This window comes from Emydura macquarii, unplaced genomic scaffold (genome assembly GCF_026122565.2).
Source record: "Emydura macquarii macquarii isolate MOO-44397 ecotype Brisbane River unplaced genomic scaffold, CSIRO-AGI_Emac_v2 contig_509, whole genome shotgun sequence".
Lineage (NCBI taxonomy): Eukaryota > Metazoa > Chordata > Testudines > Chelidae > Emydura > Emydura macquarii.
In genome coordinates this window covers 415,303-428,807 of record NW_027130646.1, presented here as the reverse complement: position 1 = coordinate 428,807, position 13,505 = coordinate 415,303, and the positions used below count along the sequence as shown (strand labels likewise).

Genomic DNA, 13,505 nt, shown 5'->3' with positions numbered 1-13,505 from the left:
GAAACCAACGCCTCAGCCATTGTCTGCCCCGGCCCCGGCCCCGTTATATCGGCCCGCCCCGCACCTCCAGCCAGGCAGGCGCAGCGCGGCGGCCGGGGGGCAGCCGGGGGTGCATGGAGAAGCCCCCTCCGACGGCAGCCGGGGACCAGGGCGCGGGCCAACTTGGGCAGCCGGCCGGGCACGGGGCTCAGCCCGGGGGTGTCTCGCCAAGGGCGGCCGGGCAGCCGGGCGCAGGCTCCAGCCGGCCCCTCTCCTCCGCCCCCCGCACCCCTCGGCCCCCTCCAGCCCCCGGCCGGGCCCCGCTCCATGTACACGATGGATTACTCCTACCTCAACTCCTACGACTCCTGCATGGCCGCGATGGAAGCCTCCGCCTACGCCGACTTCAGCTCCTGCAGCCAGGCCAACACCTTCCAGTACAACCCGATCCGGAGCGGCTTCGGAGCCAGCCCCGGCTGCCCGCCGCTCACCACGACCAACTGCAGCCTGGGGGCCCTGCGGGACCACCAGCCCTCGCCTTACTCCACAGGTAAACCCAGCCGCTCGCACCACGGGCGGGGAGGAGGCGGTGAAGGCGGCCCCGGGGTTCTCCAGCCGGGTCGGCGGGGGATGGACGATCCCGGGCCGCCCCGATCGCTCGGTGGAAACGGCCAAGTGGCGCAGATCAAAGCGTGGCCCGGCTTGGGCGGCTCTCCGCTGGGCGAGGGGCCCCGCGATCTCTTTCTAGCCCTTTGCCCTCCGCCCCCCGGCCCGGATTTGTGTGTTCGTTCGTTCGTTTTATTTTAAAACCCAACCCAGGTGTAAACCGATTGCTACGAAGATCTGAGATTGGCGTCTAATCCGGTTACGGCCCGCGTTCGCAGCCAGCCCGAATTAGCGGGTAATCGGGTTAGCGCCGGCGGAGGGGCCGACCCAGAAACCGAATCGAGCCTTTGCAGAAATGGCTCCTCGGGGTGTTTATCCGGTTAGGAAATGATTCGTTTTGCGATCTGGGGGGGGGCTGTGTGGGGTCGGTTTGTGTCCCACCCAGACCGGCCAGCGCTGCCAAGCCGACACCGCCGGACAGCTTCCCCCGCTCCGGTTCCCGGCAGCCGGCACCGGCTCGGCTGGTGCTGGTCATTTACCAACCCAAACCCGGTCCCCAGCTCCGGCCGGCCCGGTGCCGTCACCGGCTGTGTCGGTCCAAGACACAGACCTAGCCCGCTGCCGCTTCCGACAGCACTAGATCTCACTCCGCTTTCAGTCCCATTCCTGAGCACATGCGGCCCCCAGATTCGGCGCAGGGGTTGGAGGGACCCAGGGGCTGCCTAGGAGATATTTCAGGAGTTGCACGATCCTCTGCCAGCCCGAGAAACCCGCCTGTGTCTGGAGCAGGGAGCCCCGCATACACCGAGTTAGAGGGCTACAGACCCGTACAGATGTGCGGGGACAGGTGCCGGTCCCGGAGCGAGGGACACACGTAAATAGCCAGACAGAGACACGTTTAGATACAGCCGCCCAGAGATGGGAACAGCAGAACCGGGCACATTCAGCGTTGTACGCCGAGAATCTCGCTCTTTATTTAACAACCGATTTACTCCTGAACGAATCGGTGTCAAACCGGTTTTCTCTCTCTCTCTGGAGTAAGTGGCTGGTTACTGCGGTTGGTTTCCTCCCTTTTCTCCGTTGAATCGTGCCGCTCTCTGCTCTTCCTGTCGCCCGGCCAGCCCGGCCCGCTCCCCGCTTTCCCGCGGTGTAAACGCGGCGTTGGAAGAGCCGCTTTCGCCGCTGAAGCGGCGTCGCCACTTCACGAGAATAGTTTGAGACCCGCCGGTTTTACATTTCAACCGGCCGCTCCCGCGTCGGGCCGGGGCATCGCTTCCCGGACTGTCCGGAAAGGAGGAATTCCTTCGAATTCCGCTAATCCGAGCCCTTCCCACGGGCACAAACCGGAGCGATGTTCAATCCCCTTGTCCAGATACCGCCGGCATCAGCCAGAAATACTCCTGGGCTGTGTTCTTCACAGAGACCTTAGGGTAGTCATGCAGCAACGAATGGGGTGAGACGGGGAATCTTTCGAAAGGCAGATATATAAACATCTCAGTGAATTAATGTGACCAACTAACTCTTACATGCCCCGCTAATTAACAGCGCAGTAAATAATCATAATACTGGAAAACTCCGCTCTGAAAAGAATGAACGCATTCAGACTGGAGAATAATGCAGAATAATTCATAGTGGATCGGTCATCAAATAATAGCGGTGTAACATCGAATACACCAATCCAGCAATTGATAACATGGAAATAGTTCTTCTCTGCATAGTAACTGACAGCCGGCCATGTAATAATCCTTAGCCACTGCAATCTGAATACCTAAATAGCAACCAGGAACGGTGATATTATGACAAGAGAAACAAGAGACTCCTAGACGTGCAGGTATTAATATTGACCTGATTACTAGTCAAACGCACAATAATTAACCAACAGCCAACAATGTAATAATTGTTAGCGAATACAATGTGAATACTGTGGTTATTACTACAATTAAAACAAGTGTGTTTGCTTCGGCAGCACATATACTAAAATGATTAATACAATTAAAACAATCATTAAGGCTGCGTGTCTCATAAAATCTTAAGGGAGTTAGGAACCAAAGTCGATGGGAACTGGGTGCAGGTCCTTTGTAAATGCCAGTCTGAATTGCTCTTCATTGTCCATAGCGATCTCTAGCTCTGGCTAGATCTAGGGGATATCTGGAGCTAGATACAGAAATATTCCACCTTTAGCTGCACTCTCTGCCTTTCAGACCTGCTGACATTTTCCTTTCCCTCCTTCAGTTCCCTACAAGTTCTTCTCCGACCCCTCGGGCATCAACGAGAAGCGAAAGCAGAGAAGGATCAGGACCACGTTCACCAGTTCCCAGCTGAAGGAGCTGGAGAGGGTCTTTGCTGAGACCCACTACCCAGACATCTACACGCGGGAGGAGCTGGCACTGAAGATAGACCTCACTGAAGCCAGGGTCCAGGTAAGAACAACCCAGTTACACCTGATGTGGCTGGCCTAGTCCTTACCCATCTCTGTCCTGAACTGCAGCGTAGCCGCTGTGTATTATAATGAATTCACAATAGAGAAGTGCCGCCTTTTATCTAGCGCCGTCCATGCCAGCATCTCTAAGTGCCCTTGTGGGGTCGAGCTTCTCACCAGGTGGGATCGTGGCGTTGCTCAGATGGGGAAACTGAGGCAAGGCGCAGGGCCGTGACCTGTCCAGGCTCACGCAGTGAATTAGTGGCAAAGCCAGGACGAGAAGCCGGGAGTCCTGGCGCTCAGCTGCATGCCAGTTGTGTTGTGTCAGATTTCCTTTGTGTAGAGTCCCTATTCAACACTGCTCTTCAGCCGGTGCTTCATTTTAAGCAGATGCCGATAGTTTATTCACTTCATTGGCGCCTGCTTCAGTGCTTTCCTCAGCTGGGGATCTCTGCGCCCTCTTTCCCACCCGTAAAATGATAACATTTCCCTACCTCCCGGGGGGTTGATAATCATAGAACCTCGGAAATGAGGGGCTGGAAGGGACTTCCAGAAATCATCTAGGCCAGCCGCCAGTGCTGAGGCGGGGCCAAGTAAAGCTGCCTTAGAAAGGTTTCCCTAATATCTGACCTACAGCTCCTTTGCTGCTGATCATTTCTTATCCTACCATCAGTGGACAGGGAGAACAATTGACCCCCTGTCCTCTTTAGAAGAGCCCTGCACAGAGCTGAAGACTATCGGGTTCCCCCCGCAGCCTTCTGTTCTCAAGGCTAACCAGGCCCCGGTTTTTTAATCTTTCCTCTCAGGTCAGTTTCTCTAAAACCTTTGATCGTTTTTGTGGCTCTTCTCTGGACTCTCTCCAGTTGTCCACATCCTTCCTAAAGCGCGGTGCCCAGAACGGGACACAGCACTCCAGCGGCGGCCTCACTGGTGCTGAGTAGAGGGGACAATTATCTCCCGTGTCTTAGATACACTACTCCTGTTAACACACCCCAGAACGATAGCAGCCTTTTTTGCAACTGCATCGCACTCTTGGCTCATGTTCAATCTGTGAGCTATTACAACCCTCAAATCTCTTTCAGCCCCACTATCGCCTCGCGAGTTATCCCCCTTTTTGTGGCTGGGCATTTGATTTTTTCCTCCCGAAGTGTAGAACTTGGCACTTGTCTTTATTGAATTTCAGCGTGTTGATTTCAGACCCATTCTCCGATTTGTCGAGGTCATTTTGAATTCTAACCCCGGCCTCCGAAGTGCCGGCAGCCCTTCCCAGCTGGGTGTCACCTGCGGATTTTATAAGCCGCCGCTCCACTCGGTTATCCAAGTCAGTAATCAAAGTATTGAATAGCACTGGACGCAGGACAGACCCCTAGTAGATCCGTCCGCCTGGTGTGACAGCAAATCATTGATAGCTACTCTTTGAGTACGTTTTTTTTTCAGCCAGGTGTGCGCCCGCAAAATAATTCTATCTAAACCACAGATCCCTGGTTTGCTTATGAGACTGTCATGTGGGACTGTGTTAAAAGCCTTAGTAAAATCAAGCTGTGTCACGTCTGCTGCTCTCCCCCCTCCGCTGGCAAAATAATGAAGCTTGAGATGAGAATAAATCCCGAGCGGCTGCCTGGCGTGAGGCCATCTAAGTCACTAGATGTGATGGTGCATTATGTAGGGCCGGGACCGGGGGGTCAGGACTCCATCCGCTCGTTGTGTAACAATGTACAAGTCGCACGTCGCCTCTCCCTCACCCTGCTTCGCCAGCTGTAAAATGGGGGAGACCAGTGCCTCCGGCGCAGGGATGGCGCCAGGGGTAGAGGTTTTGAAACGGCAGCTTGACAAAGCCCTGGCTGGGATGGTTTAGCTGAGGTTGGTCCTGCTTTGAGCAGGGGGTGGGACTAGATACCTCCTGAGGTCCCTTCCAACCCTCATCTTCTCTGATTCTGTGATGGTCTGTTCCTCGGTGCTCGCAGAGCTCTGCGCGCAGTGCAGAAAGCTAGGGCGATGGCTCCCACAGCGTCAGATACAATCAGCCGGATTCTAGGTAGGTAGCCGGCCAGCTCTGGGCCCCATGGTGCCAGGTGCTGCACAGAGGCATCCGAAGATGTGGGCCCAGCCCCCCAAAGATTCCAGAAGAGAAACACCCCGAGCGAGCAGCCTGCAGTTCCAGGCCCCAGTTCAGGAAAACATCCCTGCTGAGGCGAGCACGTCAGCACACGTTTAACCTTAAGCGCGCGCTTGCCTGACTACGGTGCACGAGGTGCGCCTTGTTTTCGCAGGGAGGGTAATTAACCATCGGAACAACTTGCCTAGTGATGGTGGATTCTCCATCCCCTGGCTGGCTTGCTAAAAGAGACGCTCTGGAGCCATCCGACGTTGCGGGTCTGGTGCCAGAGTCCCGGGGCGTGGCTCTCTGGCCTGTGCGCCAGGCGGGGCTCAGACGACATGAGCACAGGGGGCCCTGCCAGCCGTAGACGCTATGAATTTCAGAATGCGCCTCCTTGCCTCAGTCAGGTGCAAAGTCACGGCTCAGCCCCTGCCCCGCCAACACGCAGAGTGTCCCTCCCAGACGTGGCGACCCCAACGGGACCTCAGCCCGCGTACCAATGGTCCCGTGCGGCGCTGGCTGGGGGGCCTCAGTGCAGACGAGGTCTCTGCGTTTCAGTAGCACGGCAGGTCGCTTTCCCCGCCCCCGGCTCAGACACACACAGAGCCTGGTGGGCCTCCTCCCCCCCGCCCCGGCGAGCGGGGCTTTACCAAACCACTGGTCGTGGGGTGGCGGAGGGACACAGCTGGGCTTCAGGGCAGGTGAGCCGTGGGAGCAGGGATCTGAAGGAGAAGGGGGCGGGGGGGGCACCAGGGCGAGGAATCCAGGGGTGCAGGAGCAGGTTGGGTGGAAGCATTGGCCAGTGCGAGGGGCTGGGCAGGGCAGGAGAAGGAGCTTGCCCTGGGTGCGCAGAGGGCGGCTGAGCCAGTGGAGGGCTCGGGGTCGGCGCAGTGGGCGGGGACAAGACTGGCAGCTGGACGGCAGAGCCCGGTGGGCGTGTCTGGCTCAGTGACGCTAACGGGCGGGCTGGGAGGGAGGCGAGACCGGCCGCGGTTGCTCAAGGGAGCATCTGTTGGTTTTTTCCTGGGGATGAAGCACTGGGGGATGGGGCTGGCCCGACGGTGCAGGGGCCCTGAGTCCGTGCGTCACCCCAGGCAGCAACTCCTGGGGCTGTGCCGAAGGACCCACCTCTAGATGCCCTGGAAGCATTGGCCAGCGGACGCCCAGACTGGGGTTAGCGCCGCTCGGCCCCCGGAGCGCAAAGCGCTTTACCCAAGTGACACGTCCCATGAGCCACATTGTACAGATGGGGAAACTGAGGCAGCAAGAGGGGAAGGGACGTCGCTAGGGTCATGGGGCAGAGCTGGCAGAGCTGTGTCTCCTGACTCTCATGCTTAGTCCCTAAATCACGGGGCCCCTCTACAGGAGGCTCCTCTTTTAATTCGGCACCAGGAGCTTGTTACAGAGTCACCGCAGGGTCTCTGTGCCCATCCTGTCCTTGTCCTGTCACGCTCTGCTGAGACCCCCAAGAGAGGTGCAAATTAGGGCAAATTAGGGAGGCAGGGGGAAGGGAGGGTTAAACCCTACCCCTTGCAAAGTCCCTCCCCTAACGCACCCAGCATCAGTGGCCGTTCTGGCACAATGGCCTGGCTGGGTGATCACGGCCTGCCCTCCTCTGTCGTCCGAGGGGCCAGCAGACCCGGCAGTTGCGATGTGGACAAGTCTGTCTCCACCCCTCTTTAGTGCCCCTGTGTGCTGTGATTCCCTGGTGCCCCCGGAGACATTCACATGATAACGGGGGTTTTTGTCTGCTAAGACTCAGCTTCTGCCCTTAGACACACGGACGTGCCGGTCCCACTGGCCTGCGTCCCCCCACGAGGCCGTCCGCTCCTGCTGCTTATTTCCCTGTCTGAAGCCGTCCCGGTCTGCGTGCGAGCGTGCTGCTCTGCTGTGAGCGGCCGTTCCCGAGCCCGGTGGCGTCAGAAGAAGTAGCAGACGCAGCCAAATCCGTCGGAAGCAAAGCTCCGGTCTTTGTGCAAACATCCCTGTGTGTCACGAACTACGCCCGGGCTCTGCAGGGGCCCGACCCAGGGCCTTTAACACCAGCCTTGACCTGAAAGGTCTTCTGGTGGGGAGTAGCCGCCTCTTAGCCGTCCCTGTGTCCACCATGAGAGGGAGCCGCGGCCCCACAGCGTCAGTTAATTTAAGCCTAGCCATGGACAAACGTAAGAAGTAGGACCCGCAGAAATGCCGGCACATTGTGATTTTATTTTCCAGCGGGTAGCAAAATGCGTCTTGAGACAGGCAGGGAGAGAGACAAAAGCCAAAGGGCTTGATCCGCCCCCTGCATTCAGGGCTCTCCCGGCAGGTACCAAGCACTAAGAATAAAGGCTGGGCAAGGAAAGGCCTTTTCGTTGCCCTAACGGTAATTTCTCGGCGGCCCAGCTCTGCTTTCCGCGACACCGCTGAGAAGCCAGGCACCGCCAGCGGTGACGCTGACAGGGGATCTGGTGCCCAGGCTGCAGGGCAAATCAGCCAGCAGCGGTGCCGTCAGCCAGGCGCAGCGTGGAACGGGCAGGCACGGTGACCCCTCACCAACCGCCCCGTGGCACAAGACATACGCCTTTTAGCGACAGGGACCGTCCTTATGTTATCGGTGCACCCAACGCATGTGTGTGTGTGTGTGTGTGTGTGTGTGTGTGTGTCTCTGGGCACTGTTGCACTACAGCTGTGGGCGTGCCACCCCCAAGCATTCAACAATCATGTGTCAGGCCCCCACAGCATTAGATTTATTTTAAAAAAAAATTCAGGATCTGCTTATTTGCCTGCTCCTTTCTGAGACTGCAGCGTGCTGTTGGAGGGGGGGACGTTCATAATCGTCTCTGCAACCGTGAAGGCTAAAAACTTATTTATTTATTAAAAAAAAAGAAGAAGAAGAAGAAAAAGAACGAAAGCTGAGATTCTCACGCAATCTCCTGACTCCAGGAACTGGAGCTTTTAAGGGGCAAACACGAGCTATTGAGAGACTTGGGCAAGTCATTGCCCTGCCCACGAGGAGATCTGTTCCTGGCTGTTATAAAGGGGATGGTGCTCAGTTGTTCTCTGTATCCACTGAAGGGAGAACAAGACCCAGAGCCGGCTTAATCTGCAGCGAGGGAGCGTTGGCTTAGCTAGGAAACGCTGCCTAATGCTAAGGGGAGCTAAGTTCTGCAATAGGCGTCCGGGGGAGGTCGTGTATTGGCAGAGTTTGAATAGTTAATTTGGGGGGGGGGGAAGCGGTAGGGAGGTTAGGGCATCCCATGGGGGAGCATGACCACCCCCCATCGGCGGCGGCGTGCCGCGGGGGGTGTTTGCGGGCCCGTTTCCTGCCCTCCCCCGTGGGGCTGGTGGGTGCTGGCCGGGGGAGGGGGGGGTAGCCAGGACCTCCTTGGCGGAATCACCCCTCCCCACGGCGGCCGCGCTGTCCTGGCCCGCAGCTCCTGTCCCTAGTTGAGCCCAGCGTGGGGCTGGAAGTGGAGGGGCCAGGTGGGCATGCGGGGATGTCAGTGGGGGGGGGGGGGCAGCTGCTCCACCAAGAGCCTGGCTGGTGCCTGCCCATGCCAGTGCCCGGGGGCATGGCCCCCTCCCTCCGTATGCCACTGAGGCTGGGACACCTGGCAGGGGCGGGGGCAGTGCCGGGCGGCGCACAGGGCGGGGATTAAAAAAATCATCATAAATTTGGGGGGGGGGGCATTGCCTCTCCAGGCATCCCCAAACTCCACCCACGAGGCTGTGGAATCCCCTTTATCGGAGGTTTTTAAGCCCAGGCAGGACAGACACCTGCCAGGCCTGGTCTGGGTTTACTTGGTCCCACCTCCGTGCAGGGGGCTGGAGGTGATGCCCTTTTGAGGTCCCTTCCAGCCCCACATTTCTGTGATGCCATGAACACTGCAAATAGCAATAATTATACAAGCACTAAACGGATGTAGTCGGGGCTGGTCCTGCTTTGAGCAGGGGCTTGGACTAGACACCTCCTGAGGTCCCTTCCAACCTTCCTCTTCTCTGATTCTAACCAACAGCCTGTCAGTGAAATTAACGGCTGATAAATTTCCAGCGCTAAAGAAAAGGGATGGGAATTGGACAGCGAATATGATCACCCTGTGTAGTCAACAGCCACCCAGGCGCCCCTCAGATCCCTCCTTTAAACTCGGCCCCCCGACGCCTCGCCCGCCCCAGATAAGACCACACCGAAGGAAAGGCCCAGCCATCAGCCCCACAGATTCCCGTCTATCACTGTTGGGCCACGGCTGGGCCTGATGCTTTAGCGATCAGCTTAGAAGTAGCAGCACTGAGCCCCTCCGTTAACCTAGTCCCAGATCCTCGAAGGCATTTGTTACCTCCATGGCATGCACCCAGCGACGTTAGAGAACAACATAAATCCGCTTGCTGGGGGCTTGCAATGTAACGCTGCGTTATTACTTAGACTTCAGAACGCTGACGCGCAAGAACCAGAGAGAGAGAAAGCAGGCTGCTCTCTGAGGCAGGGCCCACCTCACCCCGCCTCTTTGCAGCCGGATTGCTGCTGGCTAGCCCAGATTGCAGGCTTCCCGGCCGAGCCCCCTAGGCAGCAAGCAGGCTCAGGAAAACACCCTAAGCATTTAAAGTGACAGCTTACCATTGCAATAGAGTTTTCAATACACTGCCGTATTCAGGTCCCAGTGAGAACCGTGGGAGTTAGGTCCTTAAACACCTTCAAGGATCTGGGCCCTACTGCCTTTGGGAAATCGGATCGAGAGGTGGGGATTTATCTAGGCTGCGGGATGGAGATCCTCAGCTGGGCGGTGTCCGAGAGGTGCTATTAATCGAGACTAGGAATCCGTGGTTCAAGAGCCTGCTGGCTAGGGGGCTCTTTCCTTGCCTGACTTGTTTTTTCTGTCCTCTCCGCCCCGTTTCCTGTCACCCTCCCATCCCTCGCCCCATCCAGGTCTGGTTCCAGAACCGCCGCGCTAAGTTCCGCAAGCAAGAACGGGCCGCCAACGCCAAGGGGGTGACGGGCGGCTCCGCGGCCAGCAAGAAAGCCGACCCGCGCTCCTCTTCGGAAGACGACGAGTCCAAGGAGTCCAACTGCAGCCCCACCCCGGACAGCACCGCTTCGCTGCCCACCACGGGCAGCCTCAACAGCCCCGGGAGCAGCCTGAGCCCCAGCCCCGGCACGGGGCAGGGCCTGGGACCCAGCCACGCCGCCCAGTCCTTAAAGGCACCCATCTGGCCAGGGGTCAGCACCAGCAACGGCGCCACCAACACGGCGGAGCTGCTGAAGGCGTGGCAGCCGGCCGAGGCCATGCCTGGACCTTTCTCGGGCGTCCTCTCCTCTTTCCACAGGAAGCCCAACGCCCTCAAGACAAACCTGTTCTAGTGCCTGGGGCCTGACCGCGCCAGACAGACATTGCCAACTCCTTCGTGTGCCATCGTGTGCAAGATCCACTAGCCCCCTCTACCCCTCCCCTAGCTATTAGTCTCCAAGGATCCTTTCTCTGGCCGCAGAGCTGGGTGGACCCCCCCGCATCTCCCCAAAGCAAACCCGGCTGGAGGGATTTACCGACGCAGCTTGTCCGTGTGTAGAGCAGTAGCCAAGAAGACAAACGATGCCCCCCCTCCTCCCTGCACTGACCTGCCCCGCGCCCCGCATAGCCCCAGGGACGTCCACCTTGCCCAGCCAGGAGGCGGGCTGAGCGCCCAGTCGTCAGGGCGCAGCTGTCTGGTGGATCAGCTCCTGGGGCAGCCGTGCCTGCCCCCCCGCTAACGTACACTGGACCATCACCTTCTGCTGCCACCACTGATCTGGGCTTAGCGCACGCTGGGGGAATGGCCTGGCCCTTTGAGCTGGGACGCCAGGGTCCCCCTGGGCCGGCAGGGGTCTCCGGCGCAGGCCGGGCATGGCCCCCTTTTAAAGTCTGCACCGACGTCTCTAGCGCTAGGGCAGGAGGGTGCCCCGAGGGCCAGCAGCACATGCAGGGCAGCTAATCCTTCTGCTGTGGGACCTTCCCCTCGCGTTCCCCTGAGCCTTTTCCCACGCCAGCTGGGGCCGGACAGGCGTGGCAGGCAGGGCATCTCGTGGCCGAGCTCTTGAGTGAGACAGAGCAGCGCGAACGTCACGTCAGCTGCCCGGCGGCCTTTGAGAACTCAAGGAAGGGCTAGAACTGCCCGCGGAGTCCCGGGGCTGCAGGTGGGAGTAGTGGGAAGCTGTGAGCAGACAGCCCCCCTGCCTCCACCCAGGTCAGAAAGAGCCAGCGTCTCTCCCCCACAACCTCCATTGACCTTGACCCCCCTCCTGAGAGGTAGCTGCGGCTGGAAACCTGGCCTCACGTCACCACCACCTCGCCACGGGGAGCGGTGGGTGGGCACCAAGGGAGCCTCTTCTGCGCCCACCCCACCACTGCCGGGGACCACCAGGCCAGGCCCCTGGCAGGCCCTAGCACCCTCGACACGTAGCCCCCACCCAGCCTGGCGGGGCAGCCCTGTTGAAAGACTAGCTCCGGCGCGGCGCATCACCACCCAACTGCAGTCTCCTACAACGTAACACTGTGATTGAAATACTGCGCGGGGGGGGCAGCCAGCCGCCCGTGGCACCGGACTGGTTTCTCCTTCACGCCAAGCAGCCGCTCATTCGCTGCATCGTTGCGGCTCCTTCTGCGTCCGGCCGAGGGCAGATGTCAGACCCCGGGGGGGGGCGAAGGAGAAGCACGTTCTTCCCCCGGGGGGGTGGCCCGTTGCTCATCATATCTGTGCTGCTCAGCACTGAGTTTAAAGCGAGGGGGCGCCCCGTCGCGGAAGCAGGAACGAAAGCACTTTATGGCCAGCTGACCCCCCCCGTCTTGGCATCCAGCTCGCTGGGTGAGCGAGACACAGAAAGACACCGGCCCGGAGGCATTGCCTGCGCTTCTGCAGAGAAAATCGCCAGCAACGTCCGGACCCGCTGCCCCAAACTCTGCTGCCACAAGGACCCCCGGAGCGCCAGCCGGCAGTGCCCCCCATTGCTGCCCGGGTGCAGACAGGAAGCGAGGCCAAGCTGTTTTGCTTAGGACCTTTCCTCCCGCCGGCTCTCAGCGCGTTGCCCAGCCCCTCACCCAAGCGGCTGGGCCAGGCCGTGGAGAGGAATGCAGTGACCACACAGCGCCCCAGAGGGCAGTTGAGGGCGGTGGGACGTGCGGACTGAGAGAAGGGCCGTGAGACCGGCATGGTTTTGCATCGTGCCAGCAGCCGGCACGGCTCACTCGCAGGCGGGGTCACGGGGAGACCCTCCCCTCAGACGCCGTGGCGGGGCATTGAGTGACCGTCCCGCAGCGCAGCACCTCACGGTGGCGTCTTGTGTCGCCCTTGGACGATCTGCGGAGGACTGGCTGCAGGCTGCGGACACCTCAGACACTGACTAAATGTCCAGGCCGCATCTGTGCTTCTGGGAGCTAGCCCCTCCTTTTGAAAGACGCCTGTGGAGAGAGACGTGACTTGTGTCCCTCTTCCTTTGGGGGAAGTTGAGGGGGGGGCCCGCACGGCCTTGACAGTTCAAGAAGAGGATCCTGGTCAATATTAACACGTATTGACCGCCTGGGAGCTTGCAGAGCAGAAGCGGCCGAACGGCTGCTGCGGGCGGGGTTGGGTTGTAAACAGAGCTGGAAAGGGGCCGGTTCCCTGAATGGGTATCGCCGGCCCGGAGCACACAGCCAGCGCTCACCACCGCTGGGCCTTTCCAAGGAGGCTAATGCAGTGAGGTGCCCAAATCCCACAGGAGTACTATGGGAGTTGGGCACCAAGGCCAGCCGCAGGCATTCCTGTGCCCGGGGTGGCAGTGCTGCTTTTTGGGTTGTCAGCTGGGCCCGGCCCTCCCTCGGCTGCGGGAGAGGCGAAACAGGAAGTGGTATTTAGCCACGCGCCAGTCACTTGATGTTATTGTGTTTAGCCGGGCCTGGGGGGGATGGGGGCTGAGATTCCATTCCCGGGGAACGTAGCTCGTAGCGGCCCCCACCCGAGATGAACCTCACCTCCGGGGAGGCTTATGAGCCAGTAAAAGGGTCGTTAACGTGGGAGACGCAAAGTCAGGACAGTCCCCTGCAGATCTTAGCAAAGGGCACGGGGCCGCGGGGGCCACCTCTGCTGACTTCAGGAGAACCCGCTGCTGTGAGGAACCGAGCCCTTAACGAGCCGCACTGAAAGCAGACAAGCCCAAAGCGCCGGCGTCGGGGCAAGCTCATGAATTCAGTGAGTCCCCCTGAAAGGGGCAGCGTGGGATCACCGGCCAGCCCCCTTCCACTGAACGCTCACTCCGCGAACGCGGCGCGGCCCTGCGGGAGCCCAGACTTCCGTGCCGCCCAGGGGCTCTTCTGTTGCTCTCCTGCCGTCTGCCAGGCCAAAGAGGACGCGGCAGGGGCCAGCGGAGAAGTCCTAGATCTAGTGGCCCAGGGGCCAGGAGCATGCCCGTTGTTAGCA

At 59.6% G+C, this 13,505-nt stretch overlaps 1 protein-coding gene across 1 annotated transcript; it reads left to right on the top strand.

The window, feature by feature from the left end:
* The first annotated feature begins 306 nt into the window (after positions 1-306).
* PHOX2A (paired like homeobox 2A) lies at positions 307-10,437 on the top strand. The gene is made up of 3 exons (XM_067539052.1): positions 307-529; positions 2,818-3,005; positions 10,006-10,437. Exons 1-3 carry the CDS (start codon positions 307-309, stop codon positions 10,435-10,437), a joined length of 843 nt encoding a protein of 280 aa, XP_067395153.1.
* The last annotated feature ends 3,068 nt before the right edge of the window (positions 10,438-13,505 follow it).